Source organism: Bos indicus, chromosome 6 (genome assembly GCF_029378745.1).
Source record: "Bos indicus isolate NIAB-ARS_2022 breed Sahiwal x Tharparkar chromosome 6, NIAB-ARS_B.indTharparkar_mat_pri_1.0, whole genome shotgun sequence".
Lineage (NCBI taxonomy): Eukaryota > Metazoa > Chordata > Mammalia > Artiodactyla > Bovidae > Bos > Bos indicus.
In genome coordinates this window covers 57,496,895-57,515,860 of record NC_091765.1, presented here as the reverse complement: position 1 = coordinate 57,515,860, position 18,966 = coordinate 57,496,895, and the positions used below count along the sequence as shown (strand labels likewise).

General features: G+C 40.7%; 1 protein-coding gene across 1 annotated transcript in view; it reads left to right on the top strand.

Annotated features, from left to right (window-relative positions):
• The window catches only part of LOC109560143 (uncharacterized), a 106,396-nt gene that overhangs the window by 69,307 nt on the left and 18,123 nt on the right, over nt 1–18,966 (top strand). Inside the window, exon 4 of the mRNA XM_070790735.1 lies at nt 4,431–4,536. Coding sequence (XP_070646836.1) covers nt 4,431–4,532 — 102 coding nt within the window. The 3' untranslated portion in view covers nt 4,533–4,536. The remainder of the gene's footprint in view (nt 1–4,430; nt 4,537–18,966) is intronic.

The following is an 18,966-nucleotide window of genomic DNA, read 5'->3' as shown; positions in this document are numbered from 1 at the left end:
ACACCAAAGCTTACAGACCTCACCTGGCTTGTCCAAACCACCTCTCTAAGAAGGTGTGGAGATACTAACGCTTGAATATAGGGCTTTCAGTAATCTCATTCTTTCTACTTCATCAAGTTATATGGTGCTGTGCTCCCTCCTAAGAGTACCTGCAGATGGCTTACATCCTTGTGATGACTGTTTTAGTCAGGCCATTACACATGTCTGTGCAAGCATGCACTGCACACTTCCAGGGGCCACTGTTCACAAGGACTGCAGGATGTTCAGTGTTATGGCCTTGGGTGTTGCATTCGATTTATCTGCCATTGGGTGGAGAGACGAAGATGATTGTGATGTAGTCCCTGGAGCTCACAGCCAACATTTATAGTCAGTCCTCTGTTGCTGAATGAGATAAATAAACAATTCCAAGAATCATCTGAACCTGCTTCACACACTTGATGCTATTTTCTCAATGTTTTTCCAAAGTCAAGAAACACCTTCACAACTGACTTAAGATTTTCTAAATAAACATAAGATAACTTAGTTAGCAGTGGATTGCAACTCGATTACTCATACTTTGTGTCCTGTGTCACAGGGAATGAAAGAAACTGGAGAAAGGGGGATATGATGCTTGGTTTTATGTATCATCTTGACCATGGGGTGCCCAGATATTTGGCGGAACATTATTTGGGGTGTGTCTGTGAGGGTGTTTCTGGATGAGATTAGCATTTGAATCAGCAGACTGAGTGAAGTGTTAATAGACTGCCTTCTTGAGTATGAGTGGACATCATCCAGTTCATTGAGGGCCTGAATAGAATAAAAAGATGGAAGAAGGAAAAAGTCCCTTTCTGTTTGACTGTGTTGAGCTGGGGCATTGGTCTTTTCCAGCACTTGGACTGGGACTTCTATCACAGGCATTGGTGGGTCTCAGGTTTTTGGACTCAGGTTGGAACTACACAACTGGTTTCCTGAGGATCTAGCTTGCAGAGGGAAGATCATGGAAGCTTTTGGCCTCCATGATCATATGAGCTAATTTCTTATAATCATAAATATATATACCCCTTTATATTATAATCTCCTATTGGTTCTGTTTTTTCTGGAGAACTGTGACTAATACAGGGGATGAATTGGAACTAATAATGACAAATAACTAAAACATTATTTCTTAGGACTACATAATGTCCATACTAAGGATGATCTAGATAAGATCTTTAAGAAAGATATGTTTAGCATCAACAGACAAAAGGGTAATACCTTTAGATAACTGTTCATCTCTCAGTCATTAGAGATACACTCTTGTATTCATGGTTGCCAAGATTGGATGTTAGCAGATATACTTAGCACATAATGTTTAGCATTTTTCATGTCATTCAATTATCCAGATACCCATGATGAAACTGTCAGTGTATAATGACTATTTACATCTTGTATCTTTCTGGGGAAAAAATATCCATTCTCACAGTGAGTCTGTGTTTCATGTACCACAAACAAGAGTTTCTGAAATAGGATATATAGACACAGAGACATTAATGCATGCAAAAAATATATTTTGAGGTTAGAAAAAGGCAAAATGTTTGGAGTAACCTTAGAAAGTCACTGAACCTCCTTGGGTCTCAGCTTTTACATCTGTAAGTAGAGATAAAGTTTTACCTTTGGTCATATATCTGCTCTGGTTTCTTTTGCGAATCGAATAGTTACTCCAGGTAAAAGTGCTCTGTGAAGTGTAAATACTTGGCAATATTTAAGACACCATTACTTTAAACAGTTTATAGAGAAACATACATACTCAGTGCACTCAAACATACATACAGCAAAAACAAGACCAGGAGCTCACTGTGGCTCAGATCATGAACTCCTTATTGCCAAATTCAGACTTAAATTGAAGAAAGTAGTGAAAACCACTAGACCATATAGGTATGACCTAAATCAAATCCCTTATGATTATACAGTGGAAGTGAGAAATAGATTTAAGGGCCTGGATCTGATAGATACAGTGCCTGATGAACTATGGAATGAGGTTCGTGACAATGTACAGGAGACAGGGAGCAAGACCATCCCATGAAAAAGAAATGCAAAAAAGCAAAATGGCTGTCTGGGGAGGCCTTACAAATAGCTGTGAAAAGAAGAGAAGCGAAAAGCAAAGGAGCAAAGGAAAGATATCAGCATCTGAATGCAGAGTTCCAAAGAATAGCGAGAAGAGATAAGAAAGCCTTCCTCAGTGATCGATGCAAAGAAATAGAGGAAAACAACAGAATGGGAAAGACTAGAGATCTCTTCAAGAAAATTAGAGATACCAAGGGAATATTTCATGCAAAGATGGGCTCGATAAAGGACAGAAATGGTATGGACCTAACAGAAGCAGAAGATATTCAGAAGAGGTGGCAAGAATACACAGAAGAACTGTACAAAAAAGATCTTCATGACCCAGATAATCACGATGGTGTGATTACTGACCTAGAGCCAGACATCCTGGAATGTGAAGTCAAGTGGGCCTTAGAAAGCATCACTACGAACAAAGCTAGTGGAGGTGATGGAATTCCAGTTGAGCTCTTTCATATCCTGAAAGATGATGCTGTGAAAGTGCTGCACTCAATATGCCAGCAAATTTGGAAAACTTAGCAGTGGCCACAGGACTGGAAAAGGTCAGTTTTCATTCCAATCCCAAAGAAAGGCAATGTCAAAGAATGCTCAAACTACCGCACAATTGCACTCATCTCACAGGCTAGTAAAGTAATGCTCACAATTCTCCAAGCCAGGCTTTAGCAATATGTGAACTGTGAACTTCCTGATGTTCAAGCTGGTTTTAGAAAATGCAGAGGAACCAGAGATCAAATTGCCAACATCCGCTGGATCATGAAAAAAGCAAGAGAGTTCCAGAAAAACATCTATTTCTGCTTTATTGACTATGCCAAAGCCTTTGACTGTGTGGATCACAATAAACTGTGGGAAATTCTGAAAGAGATGGGAATACCAGACCACCTGATCTACCTCTTGAGAAATTTGTATGCTGGTCAGGAAGCAACAGTTAGAACTGGACATGGAAGAATAGACTGGTTCCAAATAGGAAAAGGAGTACGTTGAGGCTGTATATTGTCACCCTGCTTATTTAACTTATATGCGGAGTACATCATGAGAAACGCTGGACTGGAAGAAGCACAAGCTGGAATGAAGATCGCTGGGAGAAATATCAATAACCTCAGATATGCAGATAAACACCACCCTTATGGCAGAAAGTGAAGAGGAACTAAAAAGTCTCTTGATGAAAGTGAAAGAAGAGAGTGAAAAAGTTGGCTTAAAGCTCAACATTCAGAAAACGAAGATCATGGCATCTGGTCCCATCACTTCATGGGAAATAGATGGGGAAACAGTGGAAAGAGTGTCAGACTTTATTTTTTTGGGCTCGAAAATCACTGCAGATGGTGACTGCAGCCATGAAATTAAAAGACGCTTACTCCGTGGAAGGAAAGTTATGACCAACCTAGATAGCATATTGAAAAGTAGAGCCAGTACTTTGCCAACAAAGGTCCATCTAGTCAAGGCTATGGTTTTTCCAGTGGTCATGTATGGATGTGAGAGTTGGACTGTGAAGAAGGCTGAGTGCTGAAGAATTGATGCTTTTGAACTGTGGTGTTAGAGAAGACTCTTGAGAGTCCCTTGGACTGCAAGGAGTTCCAACCATTCTGAAGGAGATCAGCCCTGGGATTTCTTTGGAGGGAATGATGCTGAAGCTGAAACTCCAGTACTTTGGCCACCTCATGCGAAGAGTTGACTCATTGGAAAAGACTCTGATGCTGGGATGGATTGGGGGCAGGAGGAGAAGGGGATGACAGAGGATGAGATGGCTGGATGGCATCACTGACTCGATGGACGTGAGTCTGGGTGAACTCCGGGAGTTGGTGATGGACAGGGAGGCCTGGCGTGCTGCGATTCATGGAGTCACAGAGTCGGACATGACTGAGCGACTGAACTGAACTGAACTGAATAGAAATATACACCTGGATAGATTGAGAAGGGAAAGAAATGTCTCTTGATTAAAGAAAGACAAACAGAAGATAGAAAGGAGGAAAAAATGGGTAAATGGTTGTTTACAGGTGGTGTGAAGGTGAGACATTACATGGGGAGACAAGAACAAACTCCTCCACTCTTCAGGGTGGGGAAAAAGAGGCTTAAAAGAATGAACCTGGGTTAACAGTGTCAGTGTCTAGAACAGCAACAGATGTGTGGAATTAACTTTACAGAGAACACAGGCAGGCTTAGGGGGAGCTGACAACCCACATGCAAAACATAAATTAAAAAAAAAAATTGAAGACCTAACCTTCCATGTGAATGAGATAGGGTCTTTAAGGAGGTAATTAAGGTTATGTGAGGTCATAAAGGTAGAGCCTTAATCCACTCTGGTGCCCTTCTAAGACAAGGTAGTAACGCTAAAACCCCTTTTTTTGGTCAAACAGGAACACAAGAGGAGGCAGCCATCTTCAAGCCAAGGAGAGCTTTATCATCACAGCCCCGCCATGCTCTACCTTGATCCCGACTTCCAAATTCCAGAACTGTGAGAAAGTAAGTTTCTGTTGTTTAAGCCACCCCTTCTCTGGTATTTTGTTATGGAAGTCTGAGCTAATATAAGCATAAAGATGAAAAAAAATGAAGCAGTTTTTGTTAACACAATATTTGGTATCATTGGCAATTCATCCTAAAATGTATTGAGAGGGCAAAGCTGTAGATTAAGTGATTTACCTAACAGAATAGCTAAGTTAATGCTATGATTTAGTTTTTTCGAGAGTCTCATCTCCTATAAAATTATAATTTACCTTTTTTTCTTAAAATTTATATTCATAGTTTAACTATGGTTATTAAATTTATACATTGAAACCCATCACTGAACTTAACTGATACAAATAATATTTACTTATATCCATGTAATTCTGCTACCCTTTACTTAGTGCCATGTGCTTTTCTCTGTAACAAAGTTTCATTACCTGAAAAATAACACAACTATTATTCTGTGAAAAAATTTCAGTCTAAAATGGAACCAGAGGATATATATTCTTAGGAAAGCAAATCTTAAGGTCTGAGAGACTGATTTCTTGTAAAATCCTGATTTACAGAGAACTGATAATATTGGAATTTTCTTAAATTAATCAGGGATTGTCTCACATTAACCTCGGAAAATTAGGCTGATGGTTTCCAGAAGCATGAGCAAGAAGTGACCAGGGTGGGGTTGGTCTCACAAAATAAGCTGAGTTGAGCTTTGTTTGTATGACTGGACTGGTTTTATCTGCTTGAGGAATTTTTAAAGTTGGCTTCTGTTTATTTTTGACTTTAACAGACTCTCCCTGAACTCTCCCCTCTTTACATTTCCTGCCCATAAAGACAGCCTCCCTCAAAGGCTCATCAGACTCGCTACAGTTTGCATATTTCAAATTGCAGTTCTTCTCCTACTCCTGAATAAACTCAGCTTTTTGTAATTTCAAGCTTGCCTTATTTTACCCTTTTATTTAAGTTGACAATTCCTAAAATACATTGGAGCAGAGGAAACAGCCAAAAGGGTAAAAAGGGTTGGGCAATAATACCATGTTGGAATTTGTAGCTAATTTAAATCAGTTCAAAGTTCAGGTTACAACCCTAACTGCAAACAGTTGCCTTATAAAACCAAGAACTGTGTAAAGATTACTCAGATTCTAAAATGCTAGAGAAAGAATTCATTGAGAATGTGAATACAGAAGAGCAGGGTTTTATTGTTGTTGTTTTGCTTGCTTGTTTTTTACAGGGGGTAGTGGGTAAAGAATCCGCCTGCAATTCAGGAGACTCTGGTTCAATTCCTGGGTTGGGAAGATCCGCTGGAGAAGGGATAGGCTACCCACTCCAGTATTCTTGGGCTTCTCTTGTAGCTCAGCTGGCAAAGAATCTGCCTGTAATGTGGGAGACTTGTGTTCAATCCCTGGATTGGAAAGATCCTCTGGAGTAAGGGAAAGGCTACCCACTCCAGTATTCTGGCCTGGAGAATCCCATGGACTGTATAGCCCATGGGGTCACAAATAGTTGGACAACGACTGAGTGACTTTCACTTCAGTGGGGAGAGAGTTTGGACATATTAGATGTGAGATGCTATTATTTAAGTGGTACTGTCTATGAAGCGATTAGAAATGGATCTATAAAGTCAAAAGAGCAATTTGGCTGGAAACGTAATCCTGAAAATCATCATGCATTCATTCAACAAATATTTATTGGGCACTTGACTCACAGGGTGACTCATCATTTCGGTTTGCTCAGGATTATCCCAGTTTGAGGAGCTTCCCTGGTGGCTCAGATGGTAAAGAATCCACCTGCAATGCGGGAGACCTGGCTTCAATGCCTGAGTTGGGAAGATCCCCCGGAGGAGGGCATGGCAACCAACTCCAGTATTCTTGCCTGGAGAATTCCATGGACAGAGGAGCCTGGTGGGCTATGGTTCATGGAGATGCAAAGAGTCAGACACAGTTGAGTGACTAAGCACAGCACATCCCAGTTTGAGCAATGAACATCCTTGGAGCCCCCTTATTCCCAGGGAAGGCAGGAAGGTTGGTGATACTAACAAGACCATCACGGTCTCCCACTCCTTTTGGGCTTTCCTTCTGGGAGAGCAGTCAGAGATCTGTATGCATTAAATAGTTCAAGAAGGAATTAGAGTGAAAAGAGCACAAGGTTGAGGATCACCAACCTTTGAGTGGGAACAGAAGCAGGAGGTGGAAGAGTAGAATGGTGTCATAAAAGAGCAGAGAGGAGAGAATGGTAATATTCAAAATTTTTGTACAGAGTTCTTATATAGCAATGGGAAAATGGACAAACACATCGACAGGTTCTTAGGAGCAGAAGAACCAATGCCAGTAAGCATGAAAGATAGTAATAATACTTAACTCTATTAATACTCAGAGGATGGCAAATGAAAACACATATGATCAGATCTTTTTGCTTATCAAACAGAAAAAATAATACTTAGTGGTGTCCAGGCAATAAGCAAATGGGCACTCAAGACAAAGAGTGCCAGTAAAAGTAGGTAGAACTTTGCTGAGAATGTAATTTGGCAGTAGGTATAAAATTCCACTTTTAGAAATCCATCTTACTATATATATAAAGATTTGTGTACAAAGAAGTTCAGCAATTTTTAGCTTATATCTTTGCATTATTCCATAAGAGACTTAATTTATCAATTTTTAAAATCAGTGTTAATATAAACAAAACAGTAAAATCACCCACCATATTACTAATTTACATAATGGGGGAGACAGAATTCTGCTTAAGTTTTTATATTCTAACTCTGAGAAATTGATAAATAGAGAAACATACAAAGCGTAAAATAATTGCCCCCACAGCCTGGCTTGAAAATTCAACATTTGGTCATATTTTCAAGTGATTTTTAGAAAATTAGCAGACTCTTTTTTAGAAGTTTTAGACTTATAGAAAACTTAAGCAGAGAGTACTGAAGTTCCCGCATATCACCCTTCTCCCCCAATTTCCCCTATTTTTAACATCTCCTATTGTATGGTACATTTGCTATAATTATGGAACCAATATTGGCACATTTTATGAGTTAAAACACAGTTTATTCAGATTTCCTTGTTGATTAGTCACTACGTCATGTCCGACTATTTGCGACCCCATGAACTGCAGCACACCAGGCTTTCCTATCCTTCACTATCTCCCTGAGTTTGCTCAAACTCCTATCCATTGAGTCAATGATGCCATCCAGCTATCTCATCCTCTGACACCCACTTCTCCAACCTGCCCTCAATCTTTCCCAGCATCAGGGTCTTTTCCAACGAGTCAGCTCTCCACATCAGGTGGCCAAAGTATTGGAGCTTAAGCATCAGTTCTTCGAGTGAATATTCAGAGTTGATTTGGTTTAGAATTGACTGGTTTGATCTCTTCCCAGTCCAACGGACTCTCAAGAGTCTTCTCCAGCACCACAGTTCAAAAGCATCAATTCTTTGGTGCCCAGACTTCTTTATGGTCCAACTCTCACTTCTCTCATCAGATTTCTTTCAGTTCAGCTCAGTTCAGTTGCTCAGTCGTGTCTGACTCTTTGTGACCCCATGAATTGCAGCACACTGGGCCTCCCTGTCCATCACCAACTCCCAGAATTCACTCAAACTCATGTCCATCGAGTCGGTGATGCCATCCAGCCATCTCATCCTCTGTCGGGCCCTTTTCCTCCTGCCCCCAATCCCTCCCAGCATCAGAGTCTTTTCCAGTGAGTCAATTCTTCGCATGAGGTGGCCAAAGTACTGGAGTTTCAGCTTTAGCATCATTCCTTCCAAAGAACTCCCAGGGCTGATCTCCTTTAGAATGGACTGATTGGATCTCCTTGCAGTCCAAGTCAGATTTCTTTAGTTTTTACTTAATATTTTTCTTGTTCCAGGATGTCATATTACTTTTAGCTGTCATTTCTCCTTGAAAGTGAAAGTTGCTCAGTCGTGTCCAACTCTTTGTGACCCCAAGGACTGATTATACAGTCCATGGAATTCTCTAGGGCATAATACTGGAGTGGGTAGCCTTTCCCTTCTCCAGGGCATCTTCCCAACCCAGTGATGGAACCCAGGTCTCCTGCACTGCAGGCGGATTCTTTACCACCTCCTTAGGCTCCTGCCAAATGTGACCCTTTCTTGTTGTTGTTTGGTCACTAAGTTGTGTGTGACTCTGCGACCCGATGGACTGTAGCACGACAGGCTTCCCTGTCTTCACCATCTTCCTGGAATTTGCTCAAACTCATGGCCATTTCCTTAGGTTTTATTTTTGATTAATATTCCTCTAAATAATCAAGGGAGTCACATATTTTGCAGGATGCCCACTACTGGAATTTACTTGATGTTTTTCTCATTATTAGACTTGAATTATTGGTTCTGGGAAGAATTTTCCTCATAAAAATGGTACTTAGGCTCATATGAATAGTAACCTTGGTCACCTGACTGAAGTAGTGTTGGCTGGGTTTCTCTACTGTAAAATTGCCCCCCAGGCCCAATATCATAGTGTACTCTCTGGAAGGAAGTCACTACGTGTAGCCCCCTCTCAAGGGGTGGGAGTTGTACTCCCCTCCTTTAGGGTGAAGTATCTACATAATTTACATAATCTACCTAACTTAGACTTGTGCACAGAATTTATTAATTTTTCTAATTAAAAAAGTTATTTTTGAAATGTACACACTGCTTTACTTTTTTATTTATTAGTGGCTGTGCTCGGTCTTTGCTGCTACACACAGGCTTTCTCTAGTTGCAGTGCCTGGGGGCTCCTCTCTAGTTATGGTGTGTGGGCTTCTCATTGCAGTGGCTTCTCTTGTTATGGAGCACAGGCTCTAGGGTGAGTAGGCTTCAGCAGTTTGCAGCACAGGGGCTCATTAGTTGTGGCTCGAGAGCCCTAGAGTGTGCAGGCTTCAGCAGTTGTATGCTCGGGCTCAGTAGTTGTGGTGCATAGGCTTAGTTGCTCTGCAGTATATGGAATCTTCCTGGACCAGGGATTGATCCCATGTCCCCTGCGTTGGCCGGCAGATTCTTATCCACTGCACCAGCAGGGAGGTCTTCCAATTACATTTTTATGTCAGTAGGGACTTGTGGCTATTTTATATTTTGGGTTATAATCCAATGTTACCTTATTTTGTTGCTCAAATTATTCCAGCTTTGGCCATTGGAAGTTCTTTCACTTGACTTCTGGGTCCCTTTAACGTACCACCAAGATTGTGGCAATTTTTATTTTCTAAGAACTACTTATTTTCTGGCATAAGATGCTCCAGGCTTATCTTGTGTATTTCCTGCTTCAGTCTCAGAATCTGTTTCTCCAAAGAGCTCCTATTCTTTTTATTGGAGAATGGAATTGGAAACCAAGATCTGGGTGCAACATGTGTTTGTTATTACTGCAGTTCATTTATTTTAGGCCCTCTCAGAATGATATATGTGTATGCTGCTGCTACTGCTTAGTCGCTTCAGTTGTGTCTGACTCTGTGTGACCCCATAGACGGCAGCCCACCAGGCTCCCCCGTCCCTGGGATTCTCCAGGCAAGAACACTGGAGTGGGTTGCCATTTCCTTCTCCAGTGCATGAAAGTGAAAAGTGAAAGTGAAGTTGCTCAGTTGTGTCCGACTCTTCGCAACCCCATGGACTGCAGCCTACCAGGCTCCTCCATCCATGGGATTTTCTAGGCAAAAGTACTGGAGTGGGGTGCCATTGCCTTCTCTGGATATGTGTGTATACTAACCTGTGTATATACACATATCAAAAAATATTTCCATAGGTAACCATCTGTGCTCCATATTGAGTTGTTAGTCATACACTTAAATTATCTCAAATGTGAGCTCTCCATCAACTTCATAACTAATATCTTCAACTCTAACTTCTTACCACATGGATCATTCTAGGTACCTCCTCTTGCTGATCTTTACATTTTGACTCCAACTGTAAGAAATCTGGATCCCACCATCTGCCATTCATTTACTTAGTTCAATTCCAATACACATGACAGCAGTATCAGGATTACAAGCCTCCATCCTTGTAGGAAATGGTCTTATTGAAATAAATACCATTCTTAAGTGTAGCTCCTTTTGCCTTTAGTCTTACAGACTCCGTTTCCAACAGACATTTTTAAAATAAAATAAATAAAATATAGCAGATAAAATTGAATTCTCCCTTGATCTGCAGATCCAAGAGGATTCTCCTCTTCCTTCCCAAGGAGCACAAACTATAAGTCTTCACATATTATATAGTCTTTCAGTCTATTTTTATATTTTATATGTATAAATATAATCTATTTTTATATTTTATACATACATGATATGGGCATTTTATTTTAAAACTTAAATAAATTATATAGGAGGCATATTCTACTATTTTTATGCTTTTTTTTCATGATGCCTCTATGTTGATAAATTTAGATCTAGGCCATTTCTATGTCTAGCCAAACATCCCATCATAAGAATATTAAACATTTTCTTCACCACTTTCCTGGTGATGAGTATTTAGATTCTTCTAGTTTGTTTTTTACTTTTGTAAATAACAACGTAGTAAATATCCTATCAAGTTAGCAAATATTGAGGGCATTATGTCAGTAGAAATGACATTAATTTATGTTAACATAGAAAAAGTCCCATGCTCAGATTTGATATCTGACTCCTTACTTTAAAATATGGATTCTAGCAATTTTTCGTGCGTATGAAGCCTGGTGCTGACAGCCACTGTCCGGCTAGCTGGTCCTTGTCCTGGCCTGGACACATTGTACAGTGCTTGGCCCACAGCAGGCTCTCACTGTTCCTCCTGTTGCCTTGCAGGGGTCAACCCAGGTCTGTGTGTCTAAGGGTTCTTTCAGAGCTGCCTGTGTGTGTGTAGATCCTGCTGAGGGCTTTCAGTGCTGCTTTGAAAGCCTTACAAAAGAAGCTGAATCGCCCGTGCGTGTACTGCTGGCCCACAGTTCCAAGCAAAGTTTCTTTTTTGAATTAAGGACAGAGCAGACGGGCCTAGGAGGAAGCCTGGCATGTGCACCATGGGCCCAAGAACTGAAGAGAAGAAAGCTGGGCTCATTAGGTGTTAACTATTTTAATGACGGGCAGGGTTTTATTTTGTTGGTTTGTTTTTTGGCTGCACTGTGGGGCTTGTAGGTTCCTAGTTCCCCAATCAGGGACCAAACCTGTGCCCTCAGTGCTGAAAGTGCAGAGTCCTAGCCACAGACCACCAGTGAATTCCCAAGAGCAGTGTTATTAATGCCTGGGCTCATGAAGGCCTACTGTAACTTACAAGTGTCCCCCTAGAGTATATGTCTAATCTGTAACTGGAATTTCACATTTATGAATCCTTCTAAAAACTCCAATTTGAAAAGATATATGCACCCCAGTGTTCACAGCAGCACTATTTACAATAGCCAAGACAAGACAACAACCTGAGTATCCATCAACAACCAACTGGCTTAAGAAGATACGGTGTGTGTGTGTATATATATATGTATTTAGTCTAGATGTGTATATATATAATGGAATATTACTCAGCTACAAAAAATGAAATATTGCCATTTGCAGCTACATGGATGAACATAGAGAATATCACTTTTATGTGGAACCTTAAAAAACAATGAATCTATACACAAAACAGAAACAGACTCACAGATATAGAAAACAAACTTAGGGTTTCCCAAGGGGAAAGAGACTAATTAGGAGTATCAGATTAACAGATAAAAAGCATTATAAATAAAATGAATATACAGTAAGATCCTCTGGAGAAGGGAATGGCAGGGCATTCCAGTATTCTTGCCTGGAGAAGCCTATGGACAGAGAAGCCTGGTGGGTTACAGTTTATGGGCTTGCAAAGAGTTGGACATGACTGAGCAACTAACACTTACCTCACCTCACTTCACTCTGCAAAAAACTCCTGAATTTCTACGCTGTACCTGAAAATACTGCAATATTCTAAATCAACTATACTTCAATTTAAAAAGTACTTCTGATATCTTACATAATAGTTTCTCTCCTTAGATGGTAGGAAATGGACCCAATATTTTAAAATACATTAAAATGGTTTTAATAAAAAGGAATATTGAAATATCACCTCTTTTCTGATGGAAAATATTGAGTTACACATGAAAGTATTTATGTCATGCATAATTTGTAGGCTCTAACAGTTGGATAAACTAGGACCAAAATCATGACCACAATATAGGATTTATTGACTTTGCATCTATCCTCCATGGAGCTCAGAATGCCTGGAACTCCTCCAGAAGGGCTCTGGGAGGTGTTGAGGGAATTTCAAGTGCTCTCTGGTGGCTCGTGGTCTCGATGTTGTTGCTCTGCCATTTTACCTTTGTAAAGCTTTCCATGTCTAAGGCAGTGTCTTCAGAAGCAGTGGCCAAAAGTAGCACTGGGTTCAGTCCAGTTCAGTCGCTCAGATATGTCCGACTCTTTGCGACCCCATGAACCGCAGCACGCCAGGCCTCCCTGTCCATCACCAACTCCCGGAGTCCACCCAAACCCATGTCTTTGAGTCAGTGATGCCATCCAACCATCTCATTCTCTGTCGTCCCCTTCTCTTCCTGCCTTCAATCTTTCTCAGCATCAGGATCTTGTCAAATAAGTCAGCGCTTTGCATCAGGTGGCCAAAGTACTGGAGTTTCAGCTTCAGAATCAGTCCTTCTAATGAACACTCAGGACTGATCTCCTTTAGGATGGACTGGTTGGATCTCCTTGCAGTCCAAGGGACTCTCAAGAGTCTTCTCCAACACCACAGTTCAAAAGCATCAATTCTTTGGCACTCAGTTTTCTTCACAGTCCAGCTCTCACATCCATACATGACCACTGGAAAAACCATAGCCTTGACTAGATGGACCTTTGTTGGCAAAGTAATGTCTCTGCTTTTGAATATGCTATCTAGGTTGGTCATAACCTTCCTTCCAAGGAGTGAGCATCTTTTAATTTCATGGCTGCAATCACCATCTGCAGTGATTTTGGGTCCAGAAAAATAAAGTCAGCCACTGTTTCCACTGTTCCCCATCTATTTGCCATTAAGTGATGGGACCAGATGCCATGATCTTAGTTTTCTGAATGCTGAGCTTTAAGCCAACTTTTTCACTCTCCTCTTTCACTTTCATCAAGAGGCTCTTTAGTTCTTTTTCACTTTCTGCAATAAGGGTGGTGTCATCTGCATATCTGAGGTTATTGATATTTCTCCCAGCAATCTTGATTCCAGCTTGTGCTTCTTCCAGTCCAGCGTTTCTCATGATGTACTCTGCATATAAGTTAAATAAGCAGGGTGACAATATACAGCCTTGATGTACTCCTTTTCCTATTTGGAACCAGTCTGTTGTTCCATGTCCAGTTCTAACTGTTGCTTCCTGACCTGCATACAGGTTTCTCAAGAGACAGGTCAGGTAGACTGGTATTCCCATCTCCTTCAGAATTTTCCACAGTTTATTGTGATCCACACAGTCAAAGGCTTTGGCATAGTCAATAAAGCAGAAATAGATGTTTTTCTGGAACTCTCTTGCTTTTTCAATGATCCAGTGGATGTTGGCAATTTGATCTCTGGTTCCTCTGCCTTTTCTAAAACCAGCTTGAACATCAGGAGGTTCACGGTTCACGTATTGCTGAAGCCTGGCTTGGAGAATTTTGAGCATTACTTTACTAGCGTGTGAGATGAGTGCAATTGTGTGGTAGTTTGAGCACTCTTTGGTATTGCCTTTTTTGGGGATTGGAATGAAAACTGACCTTTTCCAGTCCTGTGGCCGCAGCTGCTGCTGCTGCTGCTAAGTTGCTTCAGTCGTGTCCAACTCTTCGCAACCCCATGGACTGTAGCCTACCAGGCTCCTCTGCCCATGGGATTTTCCAGGCAGGAGTACTGGAGTGGGTTGCCATTGCCTTCTTCCATGGCCACTGCTGAATTTTCCAAATTTGCTGGCATATTGAGTGCAGCACTTTCACAGCATCATCTTTCAGGATTTGAAATAGCTCAACTGGAATTCCATCACCTCCACTAGCTTTGTTCATACTGATGCTTCCTAAGGCCCACTTGACTTCACATTCCAGGATGTCTGGCTGTAGGTGAGTGTGAGTGATCACACCATCGTGATTATCTGGGTCGTGAAGATCATTTTTGTACAGTTCTTCTGTGTATTCTTGCCACCTCTTCTTAATATCTTCTATTTCTGTTAGGTCCATACCATTTCTGTCCTTTATTGAGCCCATCTTTGCATGAAATGTTCCCTTGGTGTCTCTAATTTTCTTGAAGAGATCTCTAGTCTTTCCCATTCTATTATTTTCCTCTATTTCTTTGCATTGATCACTGAGGAAGGCTTTCTTATCTCTCCTTGCTATTCTTTGGAACTCTGCATTCAAATGGGTATATCTTTCCTTTTCTCCTTTGCTTTTCACTTCTTTTCACAGCTATTTGTAAGGCCTCCCCAGACACCCATTTTGCTATTTTGCATTTCTTTTTCTTGGGGATGGTCTTGCTCCCTGTCGCCTGTACAATGTCATGAACCTCTGTCCATAGTTCATCAGGCACTCTGTCTTGTTGAAGTCTAAAATGTGCAGTAGCTACCATCAGTACCCACCATGGACCATGATGCTAGAGCCAGTGCCTGATGACATTTATGCCAAGGTTACTGGTGACTGATGACAAAGTCAGGTGTGTTGACACAGCAGATTGTCCCTGTCTCCCACCCTCCCACTCCCGACTGCCCAATGCTTCTCTCTCTGGTCACTATAGAGACACCAGCTCCTGTACTATTGAGGTCCCCAGGCCTTCACTGTTCACAGCTCCATTTGCTCTGAGCCCCTTCCCACTTCTCAATCTGAGCACATCCACTCCTCCTTTCCATGCTGGCTCATTTCCATAATGACCAAACTCGTCTGTCTTGATTTCCCTTTCCTGGAGATAAGACATTTCTGTAGGCTTTTCATGTACCACCTTTTGAAGAGGCCCTCTACCAGTCCTCTCATCTCTGTTAACTTGGCTGAATTCTGGATAAGGGCAGTTTATTTAGGATCATTCTATGATGCATCTTCTAGTAATTTCAGTAATTGTGTCTATTATAAAGTAACAAGTCATTTATCAAGCAGCACTATGAATTAATTATATGTGATTAGCTCATTTGAGCCTTTGATAGTATTGTATATTACTGCTTCCACTCTAAAAGCTGAGAAATCTAAGGAGCAGAGAGGTCAAGTAAGTTGCCTAAGATCCCACAGCTAGTTAAAGATGGAGCTCAATCTGAGCCAGGTATCTCTAACTTCAGAGTCCATGATCTTACTATCATATCATAGTTTCTTCAGAAAGACCTCCAAATATATAGTTAATCCCTTTCAGTTCAATTCAGTTCAGTCACTCAGTCATGTCCAACTCTTTGCAACCCCATGAATTGCAGCATGCCAGGCCTCCCTGTCCATCGCCAACTCCTGGAGTTCACTCAAACTCACATCCATGAGTTGGTGATGCCATCCAGCCATCTCATCCTCTGTCGGCCCCTTTTCCTCCTGCCCCCAATCCCTCCCAGCATCAGAGTCTTTTCCAATGAGTCAACTCTTCGCATGAGGTGGCCAAAGTACTGGAGTTTCAGCTTTAGCATCATTCCTTCCAAAGAACACCCAGGACTGATCTCCTTCAGAATGGATGGGTTGGATCTCCTTGCAGTCCAAGGGACTCTCAAGAGTCTTCTCCAACACCACAGTTCAAAAGCATCAATTCTTTGGCACACAGCTTTCTTCACAGTCCAACTCTCACATCCATACATGACCACTGGCAAAACGATAGCCTTGACTAGATGGACCTTTGTTGGCAAAGTAATGTCTCTGCTTTTGAATATGCTGTCTAGGTTGGTCACAACTTTCTTTCCAAGGAGTAAGTGCCTTTTAATTTCATGGCTGCAGCCACCATCTGCAGTGATTTTGGAGCCCCCAAAAATAAAGTCTGACACTGTTTCCCCATCTATTTCCCTTTAGACACCTTAAAAGCTCTTTAAAGAAATTTCAATAGAAGAAAATATCTAAGTTGTCTCTTATAATTTCATTTCACCTAGATATGTGTTAAACTTTGCCCATTGTCTTGTGTTTAACTTTTATTGATGAACTGGACCTGAAAGTGGTTAAGAGCACAGGTCCTCTGCTGTGTGACTTTAGGCAAGTTATCTAACCTCTCTGTGTTCAATTTCTTTATATGTCAACTGCATATTACAGCATTGCCAATTTCTATGGGTTGTCATTTGGATAAAAGCATTAATATAAGTAAGGGAATGAGAATGGTAACTGATAAATAAATGCTCATATTTTTATTATTGATGAATTAGTTAATGCTCTATCAGTGTATAACGTGTTGATTCAACTCATTATATACTTCTCTTGCTTTTTAAAAAAATTTATATTAGAGTGTAGCCAACTAACAGTCTTGGGATAGTTTCAGGTGCACAGCAAAGCGACTTAGCCCTACCTATACTTGTATCCATTCTCCCTCCAGCTCCACCCCCACCCAGCCTGCCACATATCATTGAACAGAATTCCCTGTGTTACACAGTAGGACCTTGTTGGTTATCCATTTTAAATATAGCAGTGTGTACATGTTGATCCCAAACTCCCTATCTCTTCCTATCATTGTTTCCCCCCTGGCAACCATAAGATCATTCTCTAAGTCTGTGGGTCTGTTTCTTATACCCTTCCTTTTGTTCTATAAATGTCAGACTATGAGCTATGACTTTTCCTGATGTCACTGTATACTTATTTTTGGTAGTCTTCTTTTACTATCTAATGTGGAATCAGAAACTAGACCAACCAATTCTTGCAGAACTGTAAGTTAAGTCTGAATAACATCTGAAGATTTTTCATGGCTTTAAGTATAGTTTCATTACAGTGAGTTCTGGAGCATAAAAGGTAATTTATCTTTATTTCTGACTGTTAGATTTTTATTTTTTCAGTGTTGAGGGCACTGGAAGGCTGACCTCTAGATGAGAAAAATGTAATTTTTTAAAGTGGAGAAGTTCAGTGTAAACAATGGCCTTTAAAAACTCATGAAAATTTTCAAACAATGCATAGAGTGTCTAATAATAAGTCCCCAGATATCTATTAAGTTTCAACAATATTTTGATAATCTTGTTTCATCCACCCTTAGGAATCCTACCATTTTATCAAAAAACAAAAGCTAAAGAAATTTCAGCATATATCTTTAACTTTAAAAATGTTTTTAATCATCATGCTATTATTCTTAAAAGAATTAAGTGTAACTTACTAACTTAATCTTATCTTCAGTCCATCTTTAGATTTCATCAGTTGTTCCACAATTTTTTTTGTAGTTGCAGCTTTTTTAAAAATCAAGATCCAGAGAAAGTCCATATAATGCACTGGGTTTAAATGTATTTTATTCTGTAACATCACCACTATCTCTCATGTCACTGACTGGTTAATAGTGAGTTATTTGTTCTGTAAGCAAGTAGTTTTCAAAGTGTGGACCAGCAGCTTCAGCATCTCCTGGAAACGTGAGAAATGCAAATTTCTTTTCAAGTCCCATTCAGTCCTACTGAAATAGACTTTGGGAATGTAGGCCAGCAAGTTGTGTTTTAACAAGCTCTCCAGGATCCAACCTGGTACCACTGTTGTTGACTAGCCCTCAAGATAAATTTGGCTCATTGTGCATCCTGTTGGCATTTATCTTCTCCAATAAGTCTCCATATTTCCTATAGATTCACAATTAAATGTAAAGCCTTGATTACATTCAGGTTCAATTTATTATTATTTTTTTAAGGCAAGACTACTTCACAGATGGTGCTATGCTCTCATGTTGCATCAACCATGAGGCGCAAAAGTGCTGTCTGACCCAATGATAGTGATGCTGAGATTTCCAGTGCTTGGGTGGTGTCCACCTGGTACCTGCTGTACTGAAGGGTTTCACCAACCACTGATGATTATTGCCGTCTTATTATTTCCTTGGGGATCATGAGATAAAGATTTCTAGTATCATCCATTCTGTATTCATTAATCATTTTCAGCATTTTATCATTCTTATTGCTTTTCTGGGACCATGGCAACTCTCATAGAACTGTTCAGTTGCTAAGTCATGTCCAACTCTTTGAAACCCCATGAACTACAGTACACCAGGCTCCCCTGTCCTTCAGTGTCTCCCTGAGTTTGCTCAAGCTCATGTCCATTGAGTCAGTGATGCCACCCAACCATCTCGTCCTCTGTCGGCCCCTTCTCCTCCCACCCTCAATATCAGGGTATGCCAGTATCAGGGTCTTTTCCAATGAGTCAGCTCTTCACATCAGGTGGCCAGAGTATTGGAGCTTTAGCATCAGTCCTTCCAATGGATATTCAGTCTTGATTTCTTTTAGGATTGACTGCTTTGATCTCCTTGCAGTCCTAGGGACTCTCAAGAGTCTTCTCCAACACCACAGTTCAAAAGCATCAATTCTTTGGTACTCAGCCTTCTTTATGGTCCAGCTCTCACATCCATACATGATTACTGGAAAAACCATAGCCTTGACTAGATGGACATTTGTGGGCAA